Source organism: Osmerus mordax, chromosome 22 (genome assembly GCF_038355195.1).
Source record: "Osmerus mordax isolate fOsmMor3 chromosome 22, fOsmMor3.pri, whole genome shotgun sequence".
Taxonomy (NCBI): Eukaryota; Metazoa; Chordata; class Actinopteri; order Osmeriformes; family Osmeridae; genus Osmerus; species Osmerus mordax.
In genome coordinates this window covers 6428343-6453441 of record NC_090071.1, presented here as the reverse complement: position 1 = coordinate 6453441, position 25099 = coordinate 6428343, and the positions used below count along the sequence as shown (strand labels likewise).

Below are 25099 nucleotides of genomic sequence, written 5' to 3'. Positions count from 1 at the left end.
CGAAATTGCCTTCATGTTGATTGGCTACCACAAAAATGGGAGGGCATTATTTATGGAATCTTAAGATACTATTGGATAACGTGCGTTTCCTGACAGCTTGCGTCTTGACCGAGACAGTAGGAAACCTTCTGAAAGTTAACAGAAGAAGTACATACGCTGTTATTGAGCGATAATAATATATAAAGAATTTAAAAATTTCTTACATGTAAAGGTAAGTTGTCAATGCATTTTTTTACGGTGCATTTTATACTGTAACTTGAGTACGTAATAACAATAGCTGCATCGACGTTATTAGATTTGTGAGCTTGGTAATGCAGATATTGCATTACGCAAATTCTTTCATACATGCCATTCATGTATTCCTTATACTGAACCTATTATGGGACAAAGACACTAGAATGTTATGTAGTCTCACTGATAGATTGCTACTTTGTATGGTCTCTAGATGGCCCAGTGGATCCAGCTACAGCAACTGGACTCAAAGTACCTGGAGCAAGTGGACCAGCTGTACGATGACTCATTCCCAATGGACATACGACAATATCTCAGCAAGTGGATAGAGAGCATTGACTGGTAATCTAATACAGGGACATACATTTAATTTAATCCAAATTAATTTAAGAAACGTGTACAGGCAAAGTTAACTTAAGGATGTCTGAAACACATTCTGTTGGCTCTACACATGTGGGCTATAACAACATTGCAGTTGTCAACATAATTTTCCTCTACTAATCCGTGTTTAATGATCTCAATCCCATAGGGACAATGTGGCTGTTCAAGACTCCTTGGCAACTGTTCGCTTCCACGACCTCCTGGCTCAACTTGACGACCAGCACAGTCGCTTTGCTCTGGAGAACAACTTTCTGCTTCAACACAACATTCGCAAGATCAAGAGAAACCTCCAAGTAGGTCAAGCTCAGTTCTTCCTCTCGATCACTTTCGTTTGCAGCTGCTGACAATGAGATGAAATTGACAGTAATGATAACAGTGGCTGTGAGTGATAAATGCTCCGTTCCAGGACCGGTTTCAAGAGGACCCTGTTCACATGGCCATGATTATATCCAGAAATCTGAAAGAGGAGCAGAAGATCCTAGAAAATGCCAAGAGTATTGAGGTTCTGTCTCCTAAATACAACCATATTGGATAAACGCCTGCTAATTGTCACTGTACATCTTTACCTAATGGGCAGCGGCCACTAACAACATTTACATTTTCAGACTAATGAGGAAAGCTCCCCATCTAACATGGTAGTAGAAAAACTAAAGCTGGACAACAAAGTTAAGGAGATGAAAAACAAGGTGCAGGTAAGTTATCCTTTTCATTTCTTAGAGTGTGGCCAGCCATCATTCACCAATTATCAATAAGTGTGTGGCATAACTATAATCATACACTGTGAGTAATTTGGCATTTTGCACATGGTCTAAGCCTGCTATATTGGAATATGAGGTCACGTAAATGATGTTATTTTCTCGTAGGAGACAGATCAGCATATCAAATCCCTTGAGGACCTGCAAGATGATCATGACTTCAAGTTCAATTCCCTGAAGAACAGAGGTATAGTTTTTGAGTTCTGAATGTAAACATGTATTGTGTGTTATTTATACCGTGTGTCCATGTTTCTGTCTGTATTTTTTTACCTTTTTTTTCAACAGAACATGAAATCAATGGAGTAGCTCAAAAGGAGCTAGAGCATGAAAAGATGCTTATTGGAAAAATGGTCTTTGAGTTGAAATTCAGGAGAGAGGTAAGTGTGTTTATTTCACACCAAATAAAGCCTACTTCAGACCTGAAATAAATTCCAGATTTTCTCAGTCATATACAAACTCCTGTTCGTAACAAAGAGCAAATCATTCTCAAAGATGTGGTGGACATGTCCCCTTTTCAGGAAGTGGTGCAGCAGCTGGCGGAGGTTCTGAACATAATCGAGGTGGTCCAAAATGACCTGATCTCCGAGGAACTCCCAGAATGGAAACATCGGCAGCAAATTGCCTGCATCGGCGGCTCGCCCAACGCCTGTCTGGACCAGCTGCAGAACTGGTGAAGCCTTCGGGGAGAAACCCTGTCTCACGGCCACATGAACCCACATGCTCTCTGTCTTCCAGTCTCAGACCATCCAAGCGGTTCCTCCTCCGGCCTCCTCCTCACTCTACTCCTTCTTGTTTGTCTCCCGCCGTAGGTTCACGGCGGTGGCGGAGTGCCTGCAGCAGTTGAGGCAGCAGCTGAAGAAGCTTCAGGAGCTGGAGCAGAAGTACACCTACGAGAGGGACCCCATCACCCAGCAGAAGGGCTTCCTGGAGGGACGCACCCTGACGCTCTTCAGGACCCTTATAGAACAGTGAGCCACCAACCCTGCACGCGTACATGGCACAGTGTCAATACAGTGTCAGATACAAATCAATGTTTGTTGAACTGTTCCACTATGGAGCTAGAACCCAGGAGATGCGGCTGTCTGTAAAGTAGAACAGGGTTTCTCAATCATAGCACTGGCTTCACAGTCGTTGCTGTAACAACTGGGGAAGGAAATGGAAAGGGTGTGGATGTATGTTGTTTCAACCTCTTTTTATTTGGGCTGTACAGTGGTAGGTGTCCATGTTTGGTTCACCTAAAAGGCTTTGTGTATTATGTGTCTTAGCTCCCTGGTGGTGGAAAGACAGCCCTGCATGCCTACTCACCCACAGAGGCCTATGGTGCTGAAAACACAAGTGCAGTTCACTGTGAAGCTCCGGTAAGTCTTATGTAATCACTTTGCAGACGCTTTCCTCTAGTCAACTGCAGTCAAAGTCTGTACCACTGATCTACAGACATCCAACTTGTCTATATCTGCATTTTCCACTGGCACTGTTTCAAGGATAAAATACAACATGTTGCCTCACATTCTCGATTGTCTAGATTTCTTGTGAAACTACAGGAGTTCAACTACCAGCTCAAAGTGAAAGCTGTCTTTGACAAGTAAGTGTGGAAACATGTCTTCATTTTACCAACAATTAGTAAATACTTTATAAATACTAAGTGAATTCATTCTTTTCATCTTCCCCAGGGATGTTACAGAGAAGAAGGGGTATGTGTGACATAATTTGTACCAATGATTGACAATATTCAGATAGTATGTGATCTTTGTGATCTTTGCACAACCACTCATAACAAATCACTTCATTCTCAGCTTTCGCAAGTTCAACATATTGGGAACAAACACAAAAATCATGAACATGGAGGAGTGTAATGGCAGTTTGGCTGCAGAATTCCGCCATTTGGTAAGGATTAAAAAAAAAGGACATTGTTGTACTGTCTCAACATGCCAAGGAATTGACGTCTGTACTTTCTGTTATTTCTGATGTCCCCATAGCAACTGAAAGAACAGAAAGTAGCTGGCAACAGAACAAATGAGGTAAGAGATTCTTACAAGCAGACTATCTGGTGCCAAGTGGGGTATTACTGAGCATGCTCTAATAAACAGGTTACTATAGTAATATTTCCGGCTGTGTGTGTTTTTCTCCAGGGCCCTCTGATTGTAACAGAAGAACTGCACGCCATCTGCTTCGAGTCTGTTCTCAGCCAGTCAGGCCTGGATATCAAACTCGAGGTAAGTGCATCTTGGGTATTGTAGTGCATTTGTTTTCTCCATTGTCTCATACATGAGGTCGCTGCAATACTCAGCCAAGCTATGAGAGAGCTGATGATCTGTGCTTCTACCAGACCATCTCCTTGCCTATCGTGGTTATCTCCAACGTGAGCCAGCTGCCCAGTGGCTGGGCCTCCATCCTGTGGTACAACATGCTGACCACCGAACCCAAGGTCGGCCTAGCACCCACACGCCTGTGCCAACACGCATGCCAGCACACACATGTTGGTCAGTGTGATTTTGTTCTGCATGATACAGAACCTGAAGTTTTTCCTGAGCCCGCCCTCAGCCACCTGGAGCCAGCTGTCCAAGGTGCTGAGCTGGCAGTTTTCCTCGGTCACCAAGCGGGGACTCAGCGCAGAGCAGCTCGACATGCTGGCGGACAAGCTCCTGGGTAAGGGACGCCAAGTGTACATCGTAACCTCTGGCTTCTAGGACCACGCCCAGCCCATGGTTCATCCTCATACTACTGGCTTTCTTTATGTTGTTGAAGTCTGTGCCTGGCCTTGTTTTACCAACTGTGCATGACAGTGTGGCATAGGTCAGTGATATTCAAAGTCCAAATACCAGGGTGGGCGATTAACATGTTTCATGTTCAAACATGCAAAACAGGAGCAAAAGCGGCAAGGAATCCGGAGGGTCTAATCCCATGGAATAAGTTCTGTAAGGTCGGTGGATAAAGTTACTGTCGGCCAAGAAAATGTATGTATGTCTGGAGATTCTTTCCACTGAATGTTGTTGTTTTTGTGGCATACCAGAGCGTGAGTGAGAAGAGCTTTCCTTTCTGGCTGTGGATCGAGGGGATCCTGGATCTCATCAAGAGACACCTGCTCTCCCTGTGGAACGATGGGTAAATCATCCATCAGGATCGACGTCACGCAGGACCACTCTTATCCTCTCTCTGACTCATTTTTTGTCTTTCTCAACCAGCTGTATTGTGGGCTTTGTCAGCAAGGAGCGAGAGAAAGCAATGCTTACCGACAAGTGTCCCGGAACCTTCCTGCTGCGCTTCAGTGAGAGCAGCAGAGAGGGAGCCATCACCTTCACCTGGGTGGACCATGACGTCAACTGTGAGACAGACCCCCTCCCCCAGCAAAATACTCCACAAACAACACACACATACCAAATACAAGTCCCTCAATACTCATATTGTTCTAAATGGATCCAAATGATGATGACAGATTCCTTTCGGTAATGCTTCGTTTTGTTTTGAAACGTCTTCCAACTGAATGCCGTCGATATTAATCACAGACATTGTGTGTGTGTTTGAATACAGATAAGCCTGTCTTCCATGCTGTGGAGCCCTACACCAAGAAGGAGCTCACAGCCGTGTCTCTGCCGGACATCATCCGCAAGTACAAGGTGATGGCTGCAGAGAACATCCCGGAGAACCCGCTGCGGTTCCTCTACCCGAACATCCCCAAGGACAAGGCTTTTGGGAAGTTCTACGCCAGGGCTGAGGGTAGGCAGGCTGGCCCTCCTCATCAACAACCAGGATAGCATGTGCAGGATAGCATGTGCAGGATAGCATGTGCAGGATAGCATGTGCAGGATAGCATGTGCAGGATAGCCTTAGGGGACTTTATTTCCATACTTTATGTTAGGTAGTGGATGCTTAGGCATACAGTAGAGACTGAAATGTAGGTTCATTAAGTAAAACATATGATTGATTTATTGGTTTTATAGTTCCAAGAAAAGTCCAGATAGTCTTATAAGCCTGTCCACTTGTAAAGCATTATGTCTTAAGATATTTTGCTTGGCCAAAATGTGTGTTTTCCAGCATCAGAGCCAATGGATGTGGAGTCTCCCTTTGTGTCAGGCTACATGAAGACCGAACTCATATCTATCTCAGAAGTGTAAGTTCTTAACTTTAACTCTTGGTATCTTCACAATCTGCCTTAACATCTTAAACACTTCAAATCAAGATTGGATTCATTCCTGTTCTTCTGTATGTGTTTAGTCCCCCATCTCAGCTTCACGACAATATGATGCCCATGTCACCTGAGGTTTATGGGGAATTGTCGCAGATTGTAAGCACAACACAAATCGATGAAGTGGTAAGTCTTGTTCACTATCAGTTTTCTATACCTATGCTGCCAACTATCATTGTGTGTGTATATGGATTCCATAGTTGCTCTTGCTCTGCTGTTTTGCCTTTCCCCTGTACTTACTCTTGGCCTTTTTCTCAATCATACCGCATGGCTCAGACCCGTGATCTTCATGAAGACTATACGGTACATTTAATGAGTCATCGCTTTCCTCCCTGGCAAATGCTTCACAAGTTTGACACTCTTTTAAGATTTCCCCCTTGCTGTTCTTGTTTCTAGATCCAGCGCTAACGTTATCTCTTCTGTGTGCATGTCTAGATGTATGCTGAATAGGAAGATGGACAGAACGCCAACTGTGCCCTCAAGAGAATTGATCATATGCATTCATTTACTGGAATGTCTCAGCACCATACGAGCTGAGTTACATTCACTCTTTCTTGCATGGTTAAAATTGTACAGCTTCAGTAAAAAATATCTATACACCGTAACAATGTCTTTGAGTAGCAGTTAAACAAAGAATTGGCGTATTTTGCAGTGTGGAACTACAGTGCATTTTTGTTGTTGTATATAGGCTCTTCATTAAATCCATTAAAAAAAGGAATTTATGGAGGAAGATAAGTTTGGATTGTGAGCTCTTACATGGTCACCAATGTCAGAAATTATACTTATTTTCACATAGCTCCAAATTTCTGGCAATGCCACTTCTTTTTAGTCTTATGAAGTTATATGTCTAAACATCCAATACCAAATAAACACTGTAAACAACTGAAGTTGTACTTTATTTAATGTTTTATTTGTGAATAAATATTTTTATTTTTTTGCAACACAGTCACTCACTGCCTTGAGCAGAAGCAAATATACACGGAAGAAGAAACAAACTTATGACAGGAACACCATACATTCAAAGTATTTCATGTTTTTGTTGACCTGCACTATTCACAGATGTTACAGGATAAATACAGTCAGTGTGTTTCAACAAATACAATAATAGTTTAGGAAAATTAGGTGAACAGAATCAAATGCAAGTCATATTGTTATTAGGGTTAGTTGTTTTGTACTACTGAGTGAGATTTTGACCGTTCTCTAGACCAGATTTGATTTGATAACCAATCACACCAGCACACAGACACAAACTAGCTTCCACAAAGCGATAACTGGATGCACTGCATGACTCTTCAAGTATAAGACGTTTCTCCTTTCCCTCTTACTCTAAACAGTTAGAACAATCAATGTGCGTAGCTCTGTTTTTAAAAAGTGCTCCATCAGTTGGTGGTGGTGTTGAGCTTGTACATAAAAACCATCATCATCTCCACTTGAAGAAAGGAAGATCCTATGTCCACCATTCCAAAGTCATCAAGACGTGATCAAATGAAGACCAAATTGTAATGCACTGAAAGCTAAAATAACTAGGCCTATGCCCGAACCTTTAAAAAAAAAAAAACGTATAATGTGACCAGGGGGTGTACAATGTCCTCTAAAACTGACTACAGTCTCTTGTAAACAATGGCGCAATCTACAGGTTCTCTATTTGCAATGTAAGCAGGTGAGAAAATAGCCTGCTCATGGCTCACTGTTGTCATTGAGTGCCAGGATTTTCTTTAAAGGTGTAGGAGAGGTGCATTTGTATGTCTCTAACAGATCAAATTGATATGCTCCTGTTATAATCATCCAAAGTTGATGTAGAAGAGCAAACACACGCAAACTTTGGCTGACTAAGTTACATCCACCCCCTTGTGTTCCTCTACACAAACAAAACAGCATCGTAAAAGACAATCATAAACAAATATTTTGTTATTTTAGGGGGTCTGTGCAAAATGGCTATCGATCAGATAGCAAACAATAAAAGCTAATAAACCATCGTTTGAGTTATATGAATGCTATTTAAACATGTTAAGATCAGAGGTCTTTGTTTAGAGACAGGTCAATCTCACTGCTTCAGAGCCCAACAGCTGCAACTTAGACTTCCCCTCCTGCTCTCAGTGTGTCATCTTAACTACAGATAAAATAGTATTTACACTAAAAGTCCTACTTATATATCCTCTATGATATTAAAGTAATCTCAGGAATATACAGTACACACTACATGAATGTACAGTTTCATTTCCTCATATAAATGTCAAGGTTTACACACTGTGGTACATGAAGATAAATAGACTCGACAGATCAGAAATTATGGGATGTTTTTCTTCTTCAGATGAGTAATGGTCTTTCCTTTTTGTTTACAGTTACTATTACATATACTGACATGGATGTGGTATACTTGTGGTCCGGGCATCAGAGTTGCAAACTGGGTACGCCAGTGCACCAAATTCTTCCGAATTGTGCTGGTTCTTTGCTGCATTGCTGGATTATGTCTGGTGCACTTGAATGCAGAGATACATTCCACATAGTGCCAACACTGAGGGAGAGTTGCACAACGTGAGCAGTACTACATAAAAGAAAGCCAAACAAACTAATACCAACAACATTAGCGAGAAAAGAAAAAAACATAAAATAAACCTTAGGGGAAAAACGAACCAGGTTTCCATATTTTTTTTTCTTGTTTCCTTGAAAATACGTACAATACTATTTTACAAAAACCAACGGTACAGATATCAACACGTGACGAGGAACCACACCAGAAAGTCTTACAAAGAGAGTCGTTGTGGGGGGGGGGGGGGGGGGGGGTGAGGTGGCCTCACAGCAGGCCGTCCAGGTTCTTCTCTGCGGTCTCCTTGTCCTTGTCGGCTGCCTCTTGGGGACTGTACTTGGTGTGGTAGTCCTTTAGGATGGTCACCACGTCATGGTGGCCGAAGTGCACCGCTTCATCCATAGGTGTGTTGCCCCACCTGGAAAGAACAGGAACCATGAACATAATGTCATGAACATATTCCAATGGCATGAACATAAACACAATTACCCTAAACAGACAGCAAACCACCCCCACGAATCCTGCTCTGTTTGCCTACCTGTCCCTGGGCACTGGGTTGACCTTGCAAGCCTCCAGTAGAAAACGCACCACCTCACCATGTCCTTGAGCACAAAAACAGTATTTTTCAGATAAAAAAAAAAAAACAGACCGCAGACAGCTTTGATGAGGATGAGGAGGGAAGAACACAGAGAAGGGAGACCTACCCTCAGCTGCCGCCACGTGAAGGGCCGTCCTGGAGTCGTAGTCTCTCTGCTCCATGTCCATGGAGGACAGAGCGAACCTGGGGGACGGGGGGGATGGGGGGGGGGGCAGCCATCAGTAACGCTACTCATCACACATCTGTCCTCATTTGGGAAAACGGGATCACAGCACGAATAGGATCCTACCTCCTCAGTGCAGACACATCTCCGGTATAGGCAGCAAACAGGAGATTGATGACAGACTTCACCTGAGAAACAGCAATGGTTATCATTATTATTATTTTTTTTTTTTTTTTTATCATGACATTAACAGAGCATGAGCAATGTTCTGCAGCAACAATACTGTCAGACAGCATTGTCAGTATCGTTCCTGCAGAACATTGCTATTGCTCTGTTAATTCAGGACTGTGTGTGTATGTCTGTGTCTTCACTGACTATTTGTTACTTTTACAAATTGCTAGCTGTATCTGATGAAAAAAATTGGATGGAACTATTTCAGTAATGTAAGGCCAGAGACGCTCGAGTCTGTTCGTCCCCGGCTGGGGACGAGTTGATTGGATGGCAGGGAGATGGACTCGTTAATATCTGACTCCAACTTTGAAAAGTGCATATACCATTACCTGTAACCTCGAGAGCTAAACGGTCAATGACATTTATCTCCGATGTAGGCGAGAATCGTTTCTGTGCTTGATCAGGGCACCAATTTCAATTTAGCATATTCACTAATCGTCTGTTCATCTCGACTATGGATATGGAGATAATCCACCATCCCAGTGTGCAAACTGACCCCCAGAGGATACGGTATAGCTTCGGAGCATGGACAGCCCTACTTGATGTGACTCAGAGGCCTTAAGTTGGACCTACTCCAAAAGCGTATATGTCTATGAACAGTTAATAGCCGTGTCAATCCAACTAGCTCCAAGTATTCACCACCTTAGTGTGAGAGATAGAACCAGTAACTTGCTTTAAGTGCAAAATGATAGTTTATTATCTAAATAGTAAGATAATCAATATGTAATAATAATGAAACAAAACATACCTTCAGAGAAATCATTAAGAAAGGCAGTCACAATAAAATGAAACAAAGCGCCTAAAGCACCGGAGTTTGTAAAATAAACAAAACTCAAAGTCCTTATTTACACCCAATTTCATACTAAAATAGAGACACCGGCCATATGAATTAAAGATTGCTTTTTGCATACAAATTCAAGTTTGACCATCACCAGTTTACCCAATGGCAACAGCAGGCCCTATGTGATGCCTTTGCAAGACAAAGAGACAAATGTGTGGCTACTGTGGCTTCCACTGCATAAACTGACATTTCGCCAACTCTGTCTCGAGTTGAACTTTGGATTTCTGTGTTTCCACACCCCACCCAAATGTATGACTATGTTTAGCCTGTGTTCTGCCCCACTCTTTCACCAACCGTCTCTGGAGGAGGGGATCCCTCACTGAATTGCTCCTCCCAAGGTTTCTTCCATTTATTCTCAAATGAGTTTTCCTGGGAGTTTTTCCTTGTCTTCCTTGAGGGTTTAGGTTGGTTGAGGGGCAGTTCTATGGGCGTATGTGAAGCCCTCTGTGACAATTCTTGTAAAAAAGGCTATACAAATAAAATTTGATTTGATTTGATGTTAGCACATTTGAGTCTGCGGTATGCACAAACTGTGTAAAACCGGTCAAACATAAATCGTACAAGGAAAATAATATGAACACATGATGCGCAAAATAAAAATCAAAAGCATATCAAACGTGACATTAAACGCTGTTTAGAACTATATGTAGATGTACACAACTTTTGTGGTGTGTGCTAGAAAGTGTGATTGCCATTTAACATTAGTGTAACGACTGCCCCAGACGAATGTGTAGGTGACCAGTGACAAAGGAGTTTGATTATTCAGGTCTCTGCCAATACAGCCCTACATCAAAGTCAAAACAAAGGCAATAAATAGTCAAACCAAAACTTGAGTTTCCTAACTCACAGTTCTATATGTGACATGTTGTATGCGGCACTGTCACTAGATGGCAGCACTGCTCTTAAAACGAGGCAGAGTTGCTTACTGCGTAATCAGGTTATAGAGGTAATAAGTAACAGGACTTGTTTGGACCTGAAAGCCCTTTGGGGTGTGTGAGGAAAGGAGGGAGGGAAGGACTTATCCAGTAATTACCCTCTGGTCTCCGCCCTCCCTACGAGGGTCCAGCTTCTTGGCAAAGTGCCTCAGGTTGTCGTAGTTGTGGAAGTTGCAGAGAGACACCAGATCCTACAACACAGAGTACTGCCGGGTCAGTCTGACTCAGTGCATTTAGACGATCATATACCAGCGCCTCAGAAGTAATAACTTCACCATAACCTACCGTGCAGAACTGTATTCCCCGTACGCTGTTGCCCAGCTTATCCAGAGGGGGGGACCAGCACATGACGCCCATCACATTGGGAACTACGAGCAGGATGCCCCCTGCCACGCCTGACTTAGCCGGTAGTCCCACCTGGAGGGGGCAGAGAGGAGCATCACGCATGCACAGAGCGAGGGAACGACGGCAGGCAGATAGAGGGCACAGTGGGACACGGGGTGGACACAAATCCAGACAAAAACCCGGACAGAGCATAGATAAACAAATAACAAAACATACGTGACACGCGCGGTCAATACGGCGGGTTCGTAGCGTGGAACTCACGTGGAACGCAAACTGTCCAGAGAAGTCGTACATGCCGCAGGAATGCATGAGGCTGAGGGTGTTGCGCACTGACTCGGGACTCAGCACGCGCTCGCCCGTGATTGGACAGAAGCCCCCGTTGGCCAGGGTGGCCGCCATGACGCTGGCACTCTCGCAGGTCACCTCGATGGAGCACAGCTAGGAGGAGGAGACGGCCGGCGGGAAGGAAGGAAGGAGACAGAGAATCTCAGTTAATCACTACATCTGTGGCCTCCAATCTGATTGTGGCCTGAATGACTCAAGGTGTGCCCGCTATGCGGGGGATGTGCATTATATTGCATTTGCCCCCCCCAAAAAATGGATGGCACAATCCATCTACATCCAGAAATGTTGCGTGGTTGACAAGGGTGTGAATGACACCACAAGGTGTCAGCGAGGCACCATGTGCAAGTGTGAGAAGATGGCATTACACCCACGAGAACGGCACCATCTTGACACCGATCGCTAAAAGCCCGTATGGGCGTGGGGAAGAGTACAACAAGTCAAATGGGAAAAGAGAAGAATGCGCACTCAGATGCGCATTCTCCCCCCCCCAAAAAAAAGTCACGAGTCAAAATGCCCCCAATATAAAAGATGCGTGGGCCCTCACCTGGAAGTAGAAATCCAGGATGGAGGTCATGTCCGTCCCTTCTGGAAAGCACTGGAAAGGAAACACACAAACCACTATTGTCAACATCATCAAATACTGTCAACATCTTCCCGAAGCTCTTATCTGGGGGAAAAAACTGGGGCAGCAATTACTACAAGTAGCAGCTACTACAGTGTGCAGCCATGATTCCAAGTTCCAGCTATGGGAGTCCAGAGCAGCAGGAAGCAGCAGGAAGCAGCAGGAAGCAGCAGGAAGCAGCAGGAAGCAGCACGCCCCTGGTGGCCAGCAGGGCCCAGCTCTCACCTTCTTCTCCTTCAGGTAGTAGCCGATGGCAAAGTTCCGATCTCCTGACTCCCTCTCGGACTGGAACCTGGAACACAGACACGAATGGGAGTGGTCAAAGAAGGGGAGACTCAAAGTTCTGGTTCAAAGTGAAAGTCCATTCTTCTTTGATGTGTACGTTCCTGATAAGTCCCATCCTCCCTGCACCATGAACGTGTTGTTGTTAAGATTTCATAGTATGAGGAGGGTTTCTAAGAAATCAGTGTCTGTGTACTAATCTATGTGGCAGTGATAAGAGTTTCCGGTCATATACTTACGTGGCGTTGCTGAACCCCACATACTCATTTCCAGCCAGTTTATTCATGAAGTTCATGACCTGGAACACATGAGTAGGAACCAAGAAGGGGGACTGGTTCAGACAAACGGTGCTAGAAGGAAGGGGTGGGTTCTAATTCCAACACACCCTGCTAAGGTTCCTCTGTCTAGTAAGATTAAAGCTAGATCCAACAAACAAACAACACATGAAAAAAAACTGACTACTCACATAATCAAACTTTTCCGCATTGCTTGCCCCTTGCTGAAAGACAAAAAGAAGAATGCAGGTATAAAACTAAATACATCATGTTTGATCAATATCTCCGTGTTTAGGGAGGGAGTAAAAATTGTAATGGTGACTATGTCAAACTACCACTATTGTTTCATGACTATCAAGATCAAGAATCTACAGATCTGCTAGGGTCATTTTACACTAAAGGAAGTTTAAGTTTACAGACAAAAAATATTGGTAGATATACTGGGCATCTCAGTAAAGTAATCTAGCACAACTATGAATAAAGGGGTAACAATATTTCAAATAACACCAAAAAGAGTTAGAATTAGTGAACTAGTTGGGAGATGAAGGAGGTGAAATTAACAGTTAATCCAAAGTTCAGACTCCTTTACAAAATAAAAAACTATATTTTTTATTATAAGAACAGAAGAAAAAAAGCTGTCTGTTAAACCAAACTGGGTCATTTGCATTATAAATAAACACTGAATGGTTTGCAGGGATTTTAACTGTAAACTGTAACTGCAAACCAAAACACAACTCACTTTTTTAAAATGTTAAATTTATTTTATTATGTACTTATTTATGTCAATAATTTTTTTTATTGCAAATATAGCAGCTATGTGTTGTGAGCGAGTGTGTGTTTCGTGCTGTGTAGAAGTAGTTTATGGGGTCAGAAATGTGTGATGAGAGCACTCAGCATGTCATCAAGCACCTGTGTGGTGGATCACACTGAGAAGAGCTGGGGAGGGTCACGCTACTGCAGCCTGGTAGTAGGCTAGTATCAAAACAAAACTAATCCATACTTATATCTTTGACTCCAATCATACAAATTAATCAAATCGAAACAATAAACACAAATCATTATCTACAAATAATGGCATGTTCTATAAAATAAAAAACAGCATATTTTGGGGGATCCGAGCAGCTCTGATGTCCTATTTATAATCCACAGTATAAACAGTTTAGAAAAATGCAAGTGACAAGGAGCAACTACTACAGTATGCAGCCATTAGGCCGGAAGCTGGCAACAAATTCCAGATCAATGGGGAAAAAGAATTGAAAGAAAAAATTACCAACGTCATTGACCTGTTGCAGTGGTCATAATTTCCCACAGATCCTAATGCTGTAAAATATGCAACAACAAATAAACCACAAAAGAGCCTTCAAAAATACATTGCAAAAGTTTCCATTTGTCTTCACCTACAGTTATCATAAATGGAGATTACAGCATGCATTTCTTCCCCAATGCTGAAAGCTCTATTTTATTTAACTGTGCACTACAATGTGGGGGGCTTATCCAATCAGAGGATTTACATGCCCGCCTGTAACTACTTCAGTCTGAACAGTGATTGGCTTAAAAAAATGTTATGAGGAAGATTAGATAGATACATTCACAGAAAGACACCGTACAATTACCCTGTCAAACCATCCCCCAAAATGACCAATTCACCAAAAATAACCATCCATTCGGTAAAAGTTAGTAGAAATGTTTGTCAAAGTTAAGAATACTGTACACCATTGGGTGTTTGGGTATCTATTAATTGTATGGTAATGGCATCCCCTCCCTATGTGCTCTTAGCCAGGATAATCATACAGCATCTTTCTGTTCAGAAACCAACCCTCTAAATTCAACCAGATAGGAGAACTCAAGACTGAGAGGACTTGGCGTGGTTATGGCAGAGTGAGAAGCCAAGACTCAACTATCTGGACACGTGTCCCATGATGGTCAGTTGGGAATATGGAACTTGTCAGTGACATGGGTGTAGTGCCGTCCCTAGGGTTCAAATGAAAAATGAAAGTGCCTGGAATAGACAGAAGTCTCTCATTGGTTGTGTACAGTCTTGTGATTCACACTGGTGGTTGCTGAGTCGGAAATACACTATGGACAGCTATTCCTGTCTTTGTAATAATCATAACATTAAGGTCAAATCATGTAACATGGGGGATCCTGATGCTGAGTAGGACTCACTGCAAGCACCTGCTGTTTCATCTAGGGGGAATCTGGAGTAAGTATCCAGAGCTGAACTCAGTAATCGATTGGATAGTCAAATGTACCAAAGATTTGCATGTTTTGGATTTAGCAGGCATGGTACAGTCCAGGAAATTGCAGCCACGCAGATGTCAGCATTTGCTATGAACTTAAAAAGATCAAAGATAAAGCTACAGACGAGGAAGGTGTAGAAGACCTAATCACTCGGACAGAGTTCTTGTATCGAACGAAATATTCAGCATGTATCAGAGTGAACGTTGGAAGTTTAGTATGAAACATACTTGGGGAGGGGGGTGTGGGGAAGGGGGGTTCTCAAGTGAATAATGATACATGGTGGTTATGCGGCAGCAACACTACAGAAAACCGTATGCACTCAACGTACGTGTCGGCTCTGGCCTAGTCTTCAGCGGTGTCCTCTAGCCCCGCATTGTCTTGAGAAGCACACAGTGCAGTAGGGGGTGGGACATGGTTATCCCGCTGCGAGCAGCAGAGGGGGCTCCTACAGTGCGTGTCTACAGGGACTCCCTCGTGGTGGAGACAGAACAAGGACACAGCTAAGCTCACCGCCGGGCGGCCCGTTTGGTTCAAACGGCCCGTGCACACACCCACCCAATCGGCACGTATGTCATTCACTGGGGGAGAAGGCGGTTCTCCGCGATTAAAACAGATCATTTGTATGGCTAAGCTGGTCAGACGGATGCATGCGCCTAGCCCCACTGGACTGTATGAGCTGAGGTGCAGCTCAGTGATGCTTTCACTAAACAAATCCCCTTTCAGCATGATTATTTCTAATCTTAATCTCGTCGTATACAATAGAGTTGGTAATCTGGCCAAAGCAAGTCCCCGTTTTGAAATTGGGAAATGTCATTTCGATACTAAACTACTTTTAAGAACTACATAGCTATGGTGTGCATGGTGCTAGTCTAGTTTATGCAGAATTGCGCACTGAACTAAACACACAAGGGAATAGTTTCAAATGTCACTCATTCATTTTAAAACATTGGAACACATTGGGAACTTCACGTGTTATTTACCTTAATGAGAGACGTGCAGACGATAGCGCCGGCGTTAACCATAGGGTTGTGAGGTTTGTCTGTGGGAGGGAAGACGTCGTGTTATTTTGGACCTGCGTAAAGTGGAATACTCAGCTGCAGTCTCACATGGACTGGGATGCAGAGACACACAAGCCTAGCCGTGTTTGACTTCTGGTTAGACTTTAGATCTGGAGAACTGGTCTAAGGGGACAAACACGGCACATAATCTCTTCTGCATGAGGAAATGTGCATTTGTAAAAGCAGGTAATGAGTGCTGCCAGGAACACAGCTGGACGGTAGGAGCAGGTTTTAATGAGGCGCGGGGCACGGAAGGTTACGATTACAGAAGTGACTGTCCTGCTGGAGAGGGCACCACTTCCTCCTGGCGTGTTAAGCTCCTTATGCAACGAAAGCAGAACGGGAAACGACATAAAACCCCGACCGGAAACCTCTTTGACTTGATTAAGACGAACGTGGGAGAAGGGGAGAGGAGAATCGCTTTGGATGCCAGGCGGCTACGGCTGGGATTTTCCACATCCTGGTGGATCAATTCTGACGGAGCGACGAGATGCGACGACACGCTCCTACGGACGGCGCGAGCATGCTCCTCCGCAGCAGTGCCGCGCCTCTCATTAACATTTCATCCCACTGCCATGGCAACCGTGGGCTGGATCGTCTTGCATGGGAGACCCCCTGGGGCCCAACCCGGGGGAGACATAGTAGGACGCTACCATTCAACACTGACCCCCGAGAACAAGTCTTTTGCGACGTGCTAGTCTACATCTATCTCCTCTTACGGAGAAGGGGCCAAGCGCCTGAGAACAGTCGTGTCCTACAGGCCCAGCGATGTCTGGGCAGGTGGCTCGCCCTGTGAGCTATGGACGAGACCGGCGGCAGCAGAACGAACCTTCCTCGTTCAGGAAGAGCTTGTTGAAGCGCAGGCCGCTGGGCTCCTTCCCGATGAAGCGGTGCACGTACTCGGTGCCATGGTCGTGCACGGCGATGGCGTATTTCAGGGGCTTGACGCACGACTGCAGGCAGAAGGGGACTTTGGTGTCGCCCACAGTGTGTCTGGGAAAGGACAGAGGAAAATAATAAAAATGAAACTAATGAACTTGTTGAGCAATTGCCCTTTTTAAGATGTGCACTATATATATATAACCATTAACAGCATGCTAGGTGGGAAATCGATGTTGCGGGCTGCTTATCGACGAGCCCGGAGGCATGTTGGTAGCTACCTTTGTCCGTCCACAGTGCAGAGGGACACTGCCCACAGGTCTGGGCTGAACCTGGACAGCTGGGGAATGTAGTCAGCAACCTGCCGGAACAGAAACACACCGTCGTCATTCACACCCCCTCAATCACACACTCGCTGTATGTTTTATTTATGCTAGGCCCGCCTGCCGTCAGTATGCACACTCACCTGTCCCCCCTTGAGGTTTTTGGCGCTGTCATAGAGCTCGTCGACGTGAGAGGCGAAGGACATGAAGTCAGGGATGACAAACTTCTTCCGGAACGCCTGAGTGAGCAGCACGATGTTGCTCTGGACGCACCTGTTTGGGTGAAGTAGCCAGTGTTCAGACGTCAGCTGATGACATGGGGTCGCGGCCGAGGCCGACATTCTGTCGCCGTCTTGAGAAAGGTCACGGATTGAAATGACAACATTAATCGTGAGCGGAGGGAGGCTATGTAGGGTGAGGGATGGTATTATTTTCATGTTTTACCCAGGGTTATTTTATACGGGCTTTAACATGGGTTGGTTACAACAGGGTGAGTTTATATCATAACTATCAGGGTTGGAGGGTTAATTTAAACACAACCTCTGAAATCTAAGTCAAAACAACCTGTCTGCTGTAGAATGCAGTCAAGTGTGTTGCTTGCATGCAAAACACATTCCTATTCAGGGCAGCACCATCCACCAGTAACGAGGTGCAGGCTGTCATGACTCCCAAGTGTGCATCCAGAGATGAGCCTCCTCTTGCCTATAAATAAAGGAGGTGTGAGTTGGCTCTGGGTCATAGCTGCTATGCCCTGTGTGTTCATGTGCTTCCCTGGTGTGTCATCTCCTGTCCCTGATCCTGCTGCATGACTCGCCTCACACCCGTTGCGCAGGCTGTCATGGGGTATGCCAGCTATGTCCTAGGGTTGGGCTGTACGCTAGCTTAAACAATATCCTCATTGTATTGATGGCGTTATGGTTACGGGGCAAAAAGCAAAAAGAACACAAAAAAAAACTACTCAGAGCAAATTGACTCCTTTGGGCGTTTTGTGATGATAGGAGATCGTGTGTTTGTTTGCTGACGTTTGTGCCAGATGTTCCAAGGACATCCAAGATTAGGTGGGACTGACGACCATTCGGTGAGAACAGTGTGCTTCCATTAAAAGGCCCGGAAGTCATGAATAATTTCTTATTCGCACAGAAAAGAAGCAGCGCGCAACGGTCGTAAATGATTGATATGACGGTTCAACCAGCCTGAATGGAGGAGCCAACGACAAAGCAATATGTCAGGTGCATTATGGGACTTGACCAGTGAGCACGACGGCACTGCCAATGGTTTATTGGGCGGTGACCGCGGCCGCTTACTTTTTGAAGAGGTGGCGGTCGAGGGCGCCATCCGAGGTGGTCTTCAAGGTGACCTTCAGCATCTCCATACATTCTTTCAGACGGGGGTCACCGGTGCGCAGGCCAGTGGCTTTCAGTGCCTGGACAACAACGGATCATGTTCTCAAAATGCTGAAACCTCCCATCCCCCTTTAAATCAATGCAAGCCACCACATCTAACGCTTCGTCCCACCGCAGGGACTATGGGTATGTTCTGAGACGTCAAATGTTCCACTGGAGGACATCATTCTGTGTGAGTACTGTCCTTTCTGAATAACAGTTACAGCCATATTTATAGTTACGGAATAGTTCCATCGTTAATCTTGGGTTCTTTATGTTGGCATCAGGCCAATTCAGAATGATAAACAAACGGAAATCCGAATCATCTTTTGTCTGGTCTTATTTATTTTATGGGCCGAGATAGCAGTGGCCGTGTCTAAACAGAAGAGCCATTACCACCATAAAAGCTAAGCCATTAAGCCTGTGACGCAGGCCTGACGCGACACTCACTGTGGTGAATTTGTGAGCGGGGATTTTTTCCTGGCCCTCAGCGATGGTGTAGAACAGCAGATCCTCCAGACTGGGCAGGATGCCTGCCTTCCTTCTCCTGGGAAAGAGCACACACACACACAGACAGACGGTGAGGCAAGGTCTGCCCACTCCAGCTATGGGAGGGAGAGCTAATGGTGGAAGCTAACTGTGGCGGGGAAGGGAGGGGGGAGCTAGCTAGAATACTGGAAGGAGAAGCGGTGAGTGACTTTGATTCTTTTATTGCCCCGGCGTTCTGGAAAAGGTGGTTGCACTGCTCCTTAAAGTACCAGTCAGGGGGGCTTTACAAGAGCTGTTGTTCTGCGTCAATTTGGAAATCCAATTTGGAGGGAATCGTCCTTGCTACTTGCAAGGCTGATCTGTCAGGTCTGACGATGCCTCGCGGACACTAATTAGCCTAGATCCATTCGAGTCACACTGTCAAGCGTTCAGGTGTCGAGGATTAGAGCGTGTATCAAGTTATTGTAAGTGTTCACTGACTGGTATCATGCACGGCAGATTTAATGTAATTACACTGGGAGGAGGGGTTAGTTCTGCAGGTTAAGAGGTAGGTATTAATAGTTAGGATAGCGAGCTTGCAGCAAGCTCTCTGGTTAGGAGTCTAATGTGAAAGCTGGAGATGGGAGCTCAGGCTCACTCCTGCACGGCGCCACAGACAGGCTGTGGAGCCGTAGCCAAGCTCCCTGGTCTGCCCTGGAAAGGACTTCAAAACGTTTCAGAAGTGAGCTTTAGTAGGTGAATCACCCCTTCATCAGCTAACCAGAAATGATGCCAAACTTTGGACCTTAGAAAATGGATTGGAAAATGACCTGGTGGTACCTGGTGCCTTTGCAAAAGCCATGATTATTGTGGGATTTAATGAGGGGATTGGATCTACTGGATGGATTTTTTTTTAAAGAATAGCATTTTTGTCGTGTGGTCTGTTTGTTTTGCCTTCATTTCTGGATGCCTGATGCCTGCTAGTGAGGAAGGCCAGAGCGGAGTCAGGAGGGAGAGTCAAGCGCGGGTGCTTGGAGGGGTGGAGGACATTTCAGAGAAGACATTTGAAGAGCGGGACGGCTGCAGGACTGAGCCTGGAAAACTACTTCTATGATAAAACAACAACGAAAAAGGATAAATAAATGGATACATATACTTACAGACAAATGCAAAGCAAGCAGATCAACGAGAGGGAGAGAAAATGTGCACAGTGAATACATTGGCAATAGAACACAATACATGACATGCATACATCAACATCATTTAGTTTCACCAAAGTTCAGAGGCAAACCTACAGACTCATCATTCAGCTCGGGGCTAATCCCCCCAAAATGCTTTAATTTAACATTCAAGAGCAGGACCATTATAAGGCAAGGCACATTTTGACATGCCTCCAGCAGTAGTACACTGTAAATCAAAAGGTTAACCTAATGCAGTTGTATTCTTGTTTTAAACACAGAAAATGCATTGGATTAGGGCGGGAACATTTCCGGTAAATTTACAGAAACTTTCCAAGGAAGGTTAAGATGGGGAAATATTCCAAGTTGGAAACTTAATGGGAATTAAAGAGAATTAACTGAAAATTATAATTTATACAAACTGTAGCCTATCCTATAACAACATAAACATTTTGTTTGGTCATAAGCAGACATGCATGCAAACTAATACACCTATTCCAAATGATATTTTTGAGGATTTATTTGTGAGTAGAACTGTAATTGATTAGGCTATATCATTGATCAACAAAAAAGCATGAATGCTGAATGAAGTAAACATGTTCCCTCTGATCCACCCCACCCCAGGGATAGACAGTCCTGCAGTAAGTAGGGCTGCGTGCATGTGATTGATGAATGTGCAGGGTAAAAATGTAACTGAATTTGAATTAAATCTGGTTGTTTTAACAAAGATTATGCTGCAAGATGGGGTTTTTAGCCTACATTTATGTTCCCTGTTATAGGCTAACCTGCAATTTAGCTAATTTCCAGTGTATTCCCATAATTCCCATGGAAAGTTTCCAACTTTGACAATTGCCAGAATTTTGCAACCCTGCACAGGATATGGAAAAACTCTCCAGCTCTCCCTGCCTGGTATAGCCTACTCTGACCGCAGGCGGGTTCAGACCATTAACATCCTGCCTGCCACCAGGAGCTGGGAGGTGGAAAACGAAACATCTGGACTTGTCCTGCATCTGTAATTAAGCCTCAGTTGCCATTTCCAACGTTCCCGCCCCTTCTCACCCCCCTCCCTCTCCACGGCTTGTGAGGTCAGCTGTGTGCATGACACAGTTAGCATGCTGGCTTTGTAGCCCTGGCCCTGCACGCATACACACACACAACAGCTCCATGGCCCTCGTTGGCTCCTGCCTGTGAACAATAACAAACCCTTCCCTCCCAGACTAAACCTACACAGGCTGAGAGAGAGAGAGAGAGAGAGAGAGAGAGAGAGAGAGAGAGAGAGAGAGAGAGAGAGAGAGAGAGAGAGAGAGAGAGAGAGAGAGAGAGAGAGAGAGAGAGAGAGAGAGAGAGAGAAGCCATGATTGGTTGGTGTTGAGTAAAGCAATGAGTGTTTGCACATCAGCACCATCACAGGGGTGGTGAAGTAGTAATCCGGCACGCCGCTCTCTCCCTGAAATAGAACACACCGTGAGCAGCGGCGACGAAGTCAGCTTGACAAGTCGAGTATGAAGTTGGCAAATCTCCAGGTTAAGATTAGCATGGCTGGAGTGTTGGGCAGAGGCTGGTCGTAAACACAAAGGCAAGGTGTCAAATTTACTAGTTGATAGGAAAACTTTAAAAGTGCCATTTTGCCAGACTCATTGTTCCCAGGTCACTAAAGTAGAGCTCTGAAGATGTAGGCCCCGCATCTGCTGTAAACATCAGGGCCTCTTCCTTAATAGAGTTCTCTTATCTGGCATCTTTATTTGGCTTAATCCATCAGTGCAGTTGCTCTGCTTTGAAGATGTCACTGTGAATTGGTTGAGTGGAGATGCTATAAATCATTGTCTGTTGACAGGCAGTTGCAACACAGAAATCAATCCATGGGTGTGACTCCTCTCAACACAGATACACAAGTAGTCCTAAGCACTGGGAGGCCTCAGTAGGATTGATAGTAAGGACCTTGTGTGTACAAGCCTAGTCAAACATTACATTGACTAATGTAGGGGCCTTATACTTACCAAGAATTTGCACCCAGAAGGACCCTGCCGGTTTGCTTAAGGGTTATAAGCCTATGACCTATTTCAGATGGCTGACAACAATTTTAGCAAATTGACTGTGAACCAACCGGAAGGGGTCTGTGAAGCTGAAGGGCAATGAGGCATATCATTACCATGTATTGGTTTCTGGTACAGGGTTGCTTGGTGTCAGAGAGGTTCAACGGTAACAGACAGCACAGGGGCTTGTACTGAAAGACATCTGACCTTTACTCTCAGAGTAACAACCTGGTTTAGGCTGGACTTTGTAGGTTAGGAGTTGGCTCTGCCTGTCTGTCTGTATGGTTTCAGTTGCCCCCAACGCCCTTGATGTTGTCTTTGAAAGCTACAGAATAGGGGCTGATGGCTGAGCAGAAGGCATAGAGCAGTGCAGGGGAAGGAGAGTAAAAAAACTAGGAAGAAATTCTGAGTCATACTCTACCAACACTGCAGTGAACTGGCAGTTTCCCAATCATATCCTGACTGAGGCTAGAGGCAAACAACTCCTCTGTTTAAGTCCAATCAATTGTGAATACCAAAGCATAAATTCAAGTCTGCTCTCTCAGCACAGGTTAATTTCGCCCTCCAAAAAGATTTCAGAGGCCTCTTGAAATACCATCCTTCCAGCCTTATGAAAGGCTGTTGAAATCATAACAGGGTCAAAAAGGACAAGGTGCACTTGGACAGTGTAGGCCTATATGGCTGCTCATGCTCCTAGTCCATTCATTCTGGACTAATTAAGCAAGCAGGCAGTTGCTGCCTCATCAAGTTAAAAAGGCAGAACGCTCCGGAATCAGCGTGGCTTTACGACACATTTGCTGCCCTGTGTGAGAACTAGTGCAACAATATGCATGAATGAGGACTCCCAAGGAGATTCCAGGATTTCTAGCGCTGGTACACACTAGTCAGCCATTTTTTTTTCTTTCATCCCAACAAAACTTTCAACATCCACTAATTGGCCACTTATTCATCAGCACGCTTAACAAGAGGGTAAATATTAACCACTGATAAGCTACACTCATAAGACGGCAACTCAAATAGAGATGTTGAATGATGATAGGGCAATAGTCCAAAATATAGGATACAATCATTAACATATGCAGTTACCTGCTCTGTAAACATAACAGTTCAAACAAGCCGATGGTTCATTGTAAACACTGATATCAGCCTACATCACGTTCCATGTCTATGTAAGCAATAGTTCAAATCACTTGAGATACCAACACAACTGAAAACAGTCCCCACTCATAAAGATGGTTGAATCCACTATAGGCTATTGCTATATCGAAACACATCCCCGCACACAGCACAGGTTAGAAATGAATCCGACCTTCACAAGTCATTGAGCTAGAACAGATAAAAGTGAAACAACATTGGTTTTAAGATGACTGCACCATGGTGACGCCAGACCATACATTTGAAACAGGTACATTTTATGTAGGAGTACTGTATGACAGAGCTACACCTGAATTTAATAACTCAGTAATCCTGAAAGGCCTAGCTCTACAACTAAAGTAACATTATCACCCATCGAAACGCAGATAGTTAGTATTAGGGATACAATAACTAGCTTGTAACAGGTGTCTAACCTTACAAGCAAGTAATAAAACCTTCTGGGGGGAACGTGTGTGGCATCACATCAGCTACAGTAGCATTACAATACATAGTATTACAGTACGAGTACTCTAGTTTACCGTGTTAACAAAGTAGATAATTGGTGATGTACAATTAAATATCTAGCTAAAACTATGCTGATACATTAAGCCCAGCTAAACAAGCAACAACTCACATTATGAATCAGGTTATCTGGTTGGTAATAGCTAGCTAGCCGGCCTGAACATCTTTCCAGCCACCGCGTTACTCACTTTTCTGTAGCGGCATCCTTGCTGACATCTTCGGATAACGGACCAGTACCGCTATGGGAACACAGAGCTTTAGTTCCATGGATCTTTGTGGTGTAGCGTGAAGGTCGCCATCCACCAAGCGCGCTCCACGGGTACTTGACGTTTGTCACCGACCTGACATCTCTACAGGCGGTGCTAAAACAATACGCAGTGGATGGTGACGATTTTTTTCCGAGTCCGGCTATACCTGTTAAAGGGCGCTTCAGATGGGATTGAAACAACTCCTTGAGCGCTATCGAAGACCGAAAATGTAACATTTCAAACCTAACTAGCCCAGAAATGTTAGGGTTTATAGCTAGCTAAACGGATAATATATGTCTAGCAATAATCCGGTGCCCCTAATTCAGTCTGTGTCCTCTCTGAAGTGCTAGCGATTGAGTTCTCGTTCCTCCTCAGTGACTCACTACTCAGAAATGTTTCAGTGGACTAAACCTATCTTTCACGCCCTAAACGAATCCTATTGGCTTATACATTTGCACGTCCTCATTTGATTGGCCAAGATTGTTATCATTCACAATGATTATCATGGTCTCAAAATGCCGGGTGCGTGCTGCGTGCTTTTCTGTGTGCAAAGTGCGCCTTCTGCATGAATATTGGTTTTGTTGGTAATTTCCTATGCATAGTATACTGTCATATAACATACTTTCAGACCTAACAACAAATATCGTATTTTTAAACTAATTATGTACAGCTATTTGATCAAATCATTCACAGTGCCATTGGGCCTACATCCAAGCCTATTTACATCGAATTTAAACCATTGCAAATAGGAATCCCCGACGTCAGACAGCGTTCGCGATCAAAAGCTTACTCTACCTGCAAATGCTGAGACAGTGCATGCCTTGCCTTCGTTTTTACACATTCTTTGTGATGAACTGGTCGTCTGATGTGTGATTAATATAGGGTGACACTTGTACAATGTATAAAACAACAAGGTAGG

At 44.4% G+C, this 25099-nt stretch overlaps 2 protein-coding genes across 3 annotated transcripts; one reads left to right on the top strand and one right to left on the bottom strand.

Annotated features, from left to right (window-relative positions):
• Positions 1-93: 93 nt before the first annotated feature.
• stat1a (signal transducer and activator of transcription 1a) lies at positions 94-6433 on the top strand. Its single transcript, XM_067260063.1, has 25 exons — positions 94-211; positions 446-573; positions 761-905; positions 1019-1114; positions 1218-1304; positions 1476-1554; positions 1653-1744; positions 1886-2037; positions 2177-2335; positions 2633-2725; positions 2890-2949; positions 3038-3058; positions 3161-3251; positions 3344-3385; positions 3497-3580; positions 3694-3792; positions 3878-4013; positions 4232-4287; positions 4378-4469; positions 4550-4689; positions 4896-5081; positions 5400-5475; positions 5580-5676; positions 5827-5853; positions 5986-6433. The coding sequence occupies exons 2-25, from the start codon at positions 446-448 to the stop codon at positions 5998-6000; spliced, it is 2253 nt and encodes a 750-aa protein (XP_067116164.1). The 5' UTR covers positions 94-211; the 3' UTR covers positions 6001-6433.
• A 5-nt stretch (positions 6434-6438) lies between these two features.
• glsa (glutaminase a) lies at positions 6439-24538 on the bottom strand. Of its 2 annotated transcripts, none has more exons than XM_067260064.1 (18): positions 24121-24538; positions 19048-19144; positions 18520-18638; positions 17359-17488; positions 17174-17253; positions 16843-17006; positions 15936-15994; positions 12906-12938; positions 12679-12737; positions 12383-12449; positions 12080-12130; positions 11452-11628; positions 11131-11262; positions 10944-11036; positions 8965-9026; positions 8782-8858; positions 8616-8679; positions 6439-8495 (listed from the first exon to the last, which is right to left on the bottom strand). In XM_067260064.1, the coding sequence occupies exons 1-18, from the start codon at positions 24414-24416 to the stop codon at positions 8345-8347; spliced, it is 1911 nt and encodes a 636-aa protein (XP_067116165.1). In that variant the 5' UTR covers positions 24417-24538; the 3' UTR covers positions 6439-8344. The 2 variants fall into 2 exon arrangements, with proteins under 2 accessions (XP_067116165.1, XP_067116167.1); XM_067260066.1 differs by having other exon boundaries at positions 19048-19138.
• Between the last annotated feature and the right edge of the window lie 561 nt (positions 24539-25099).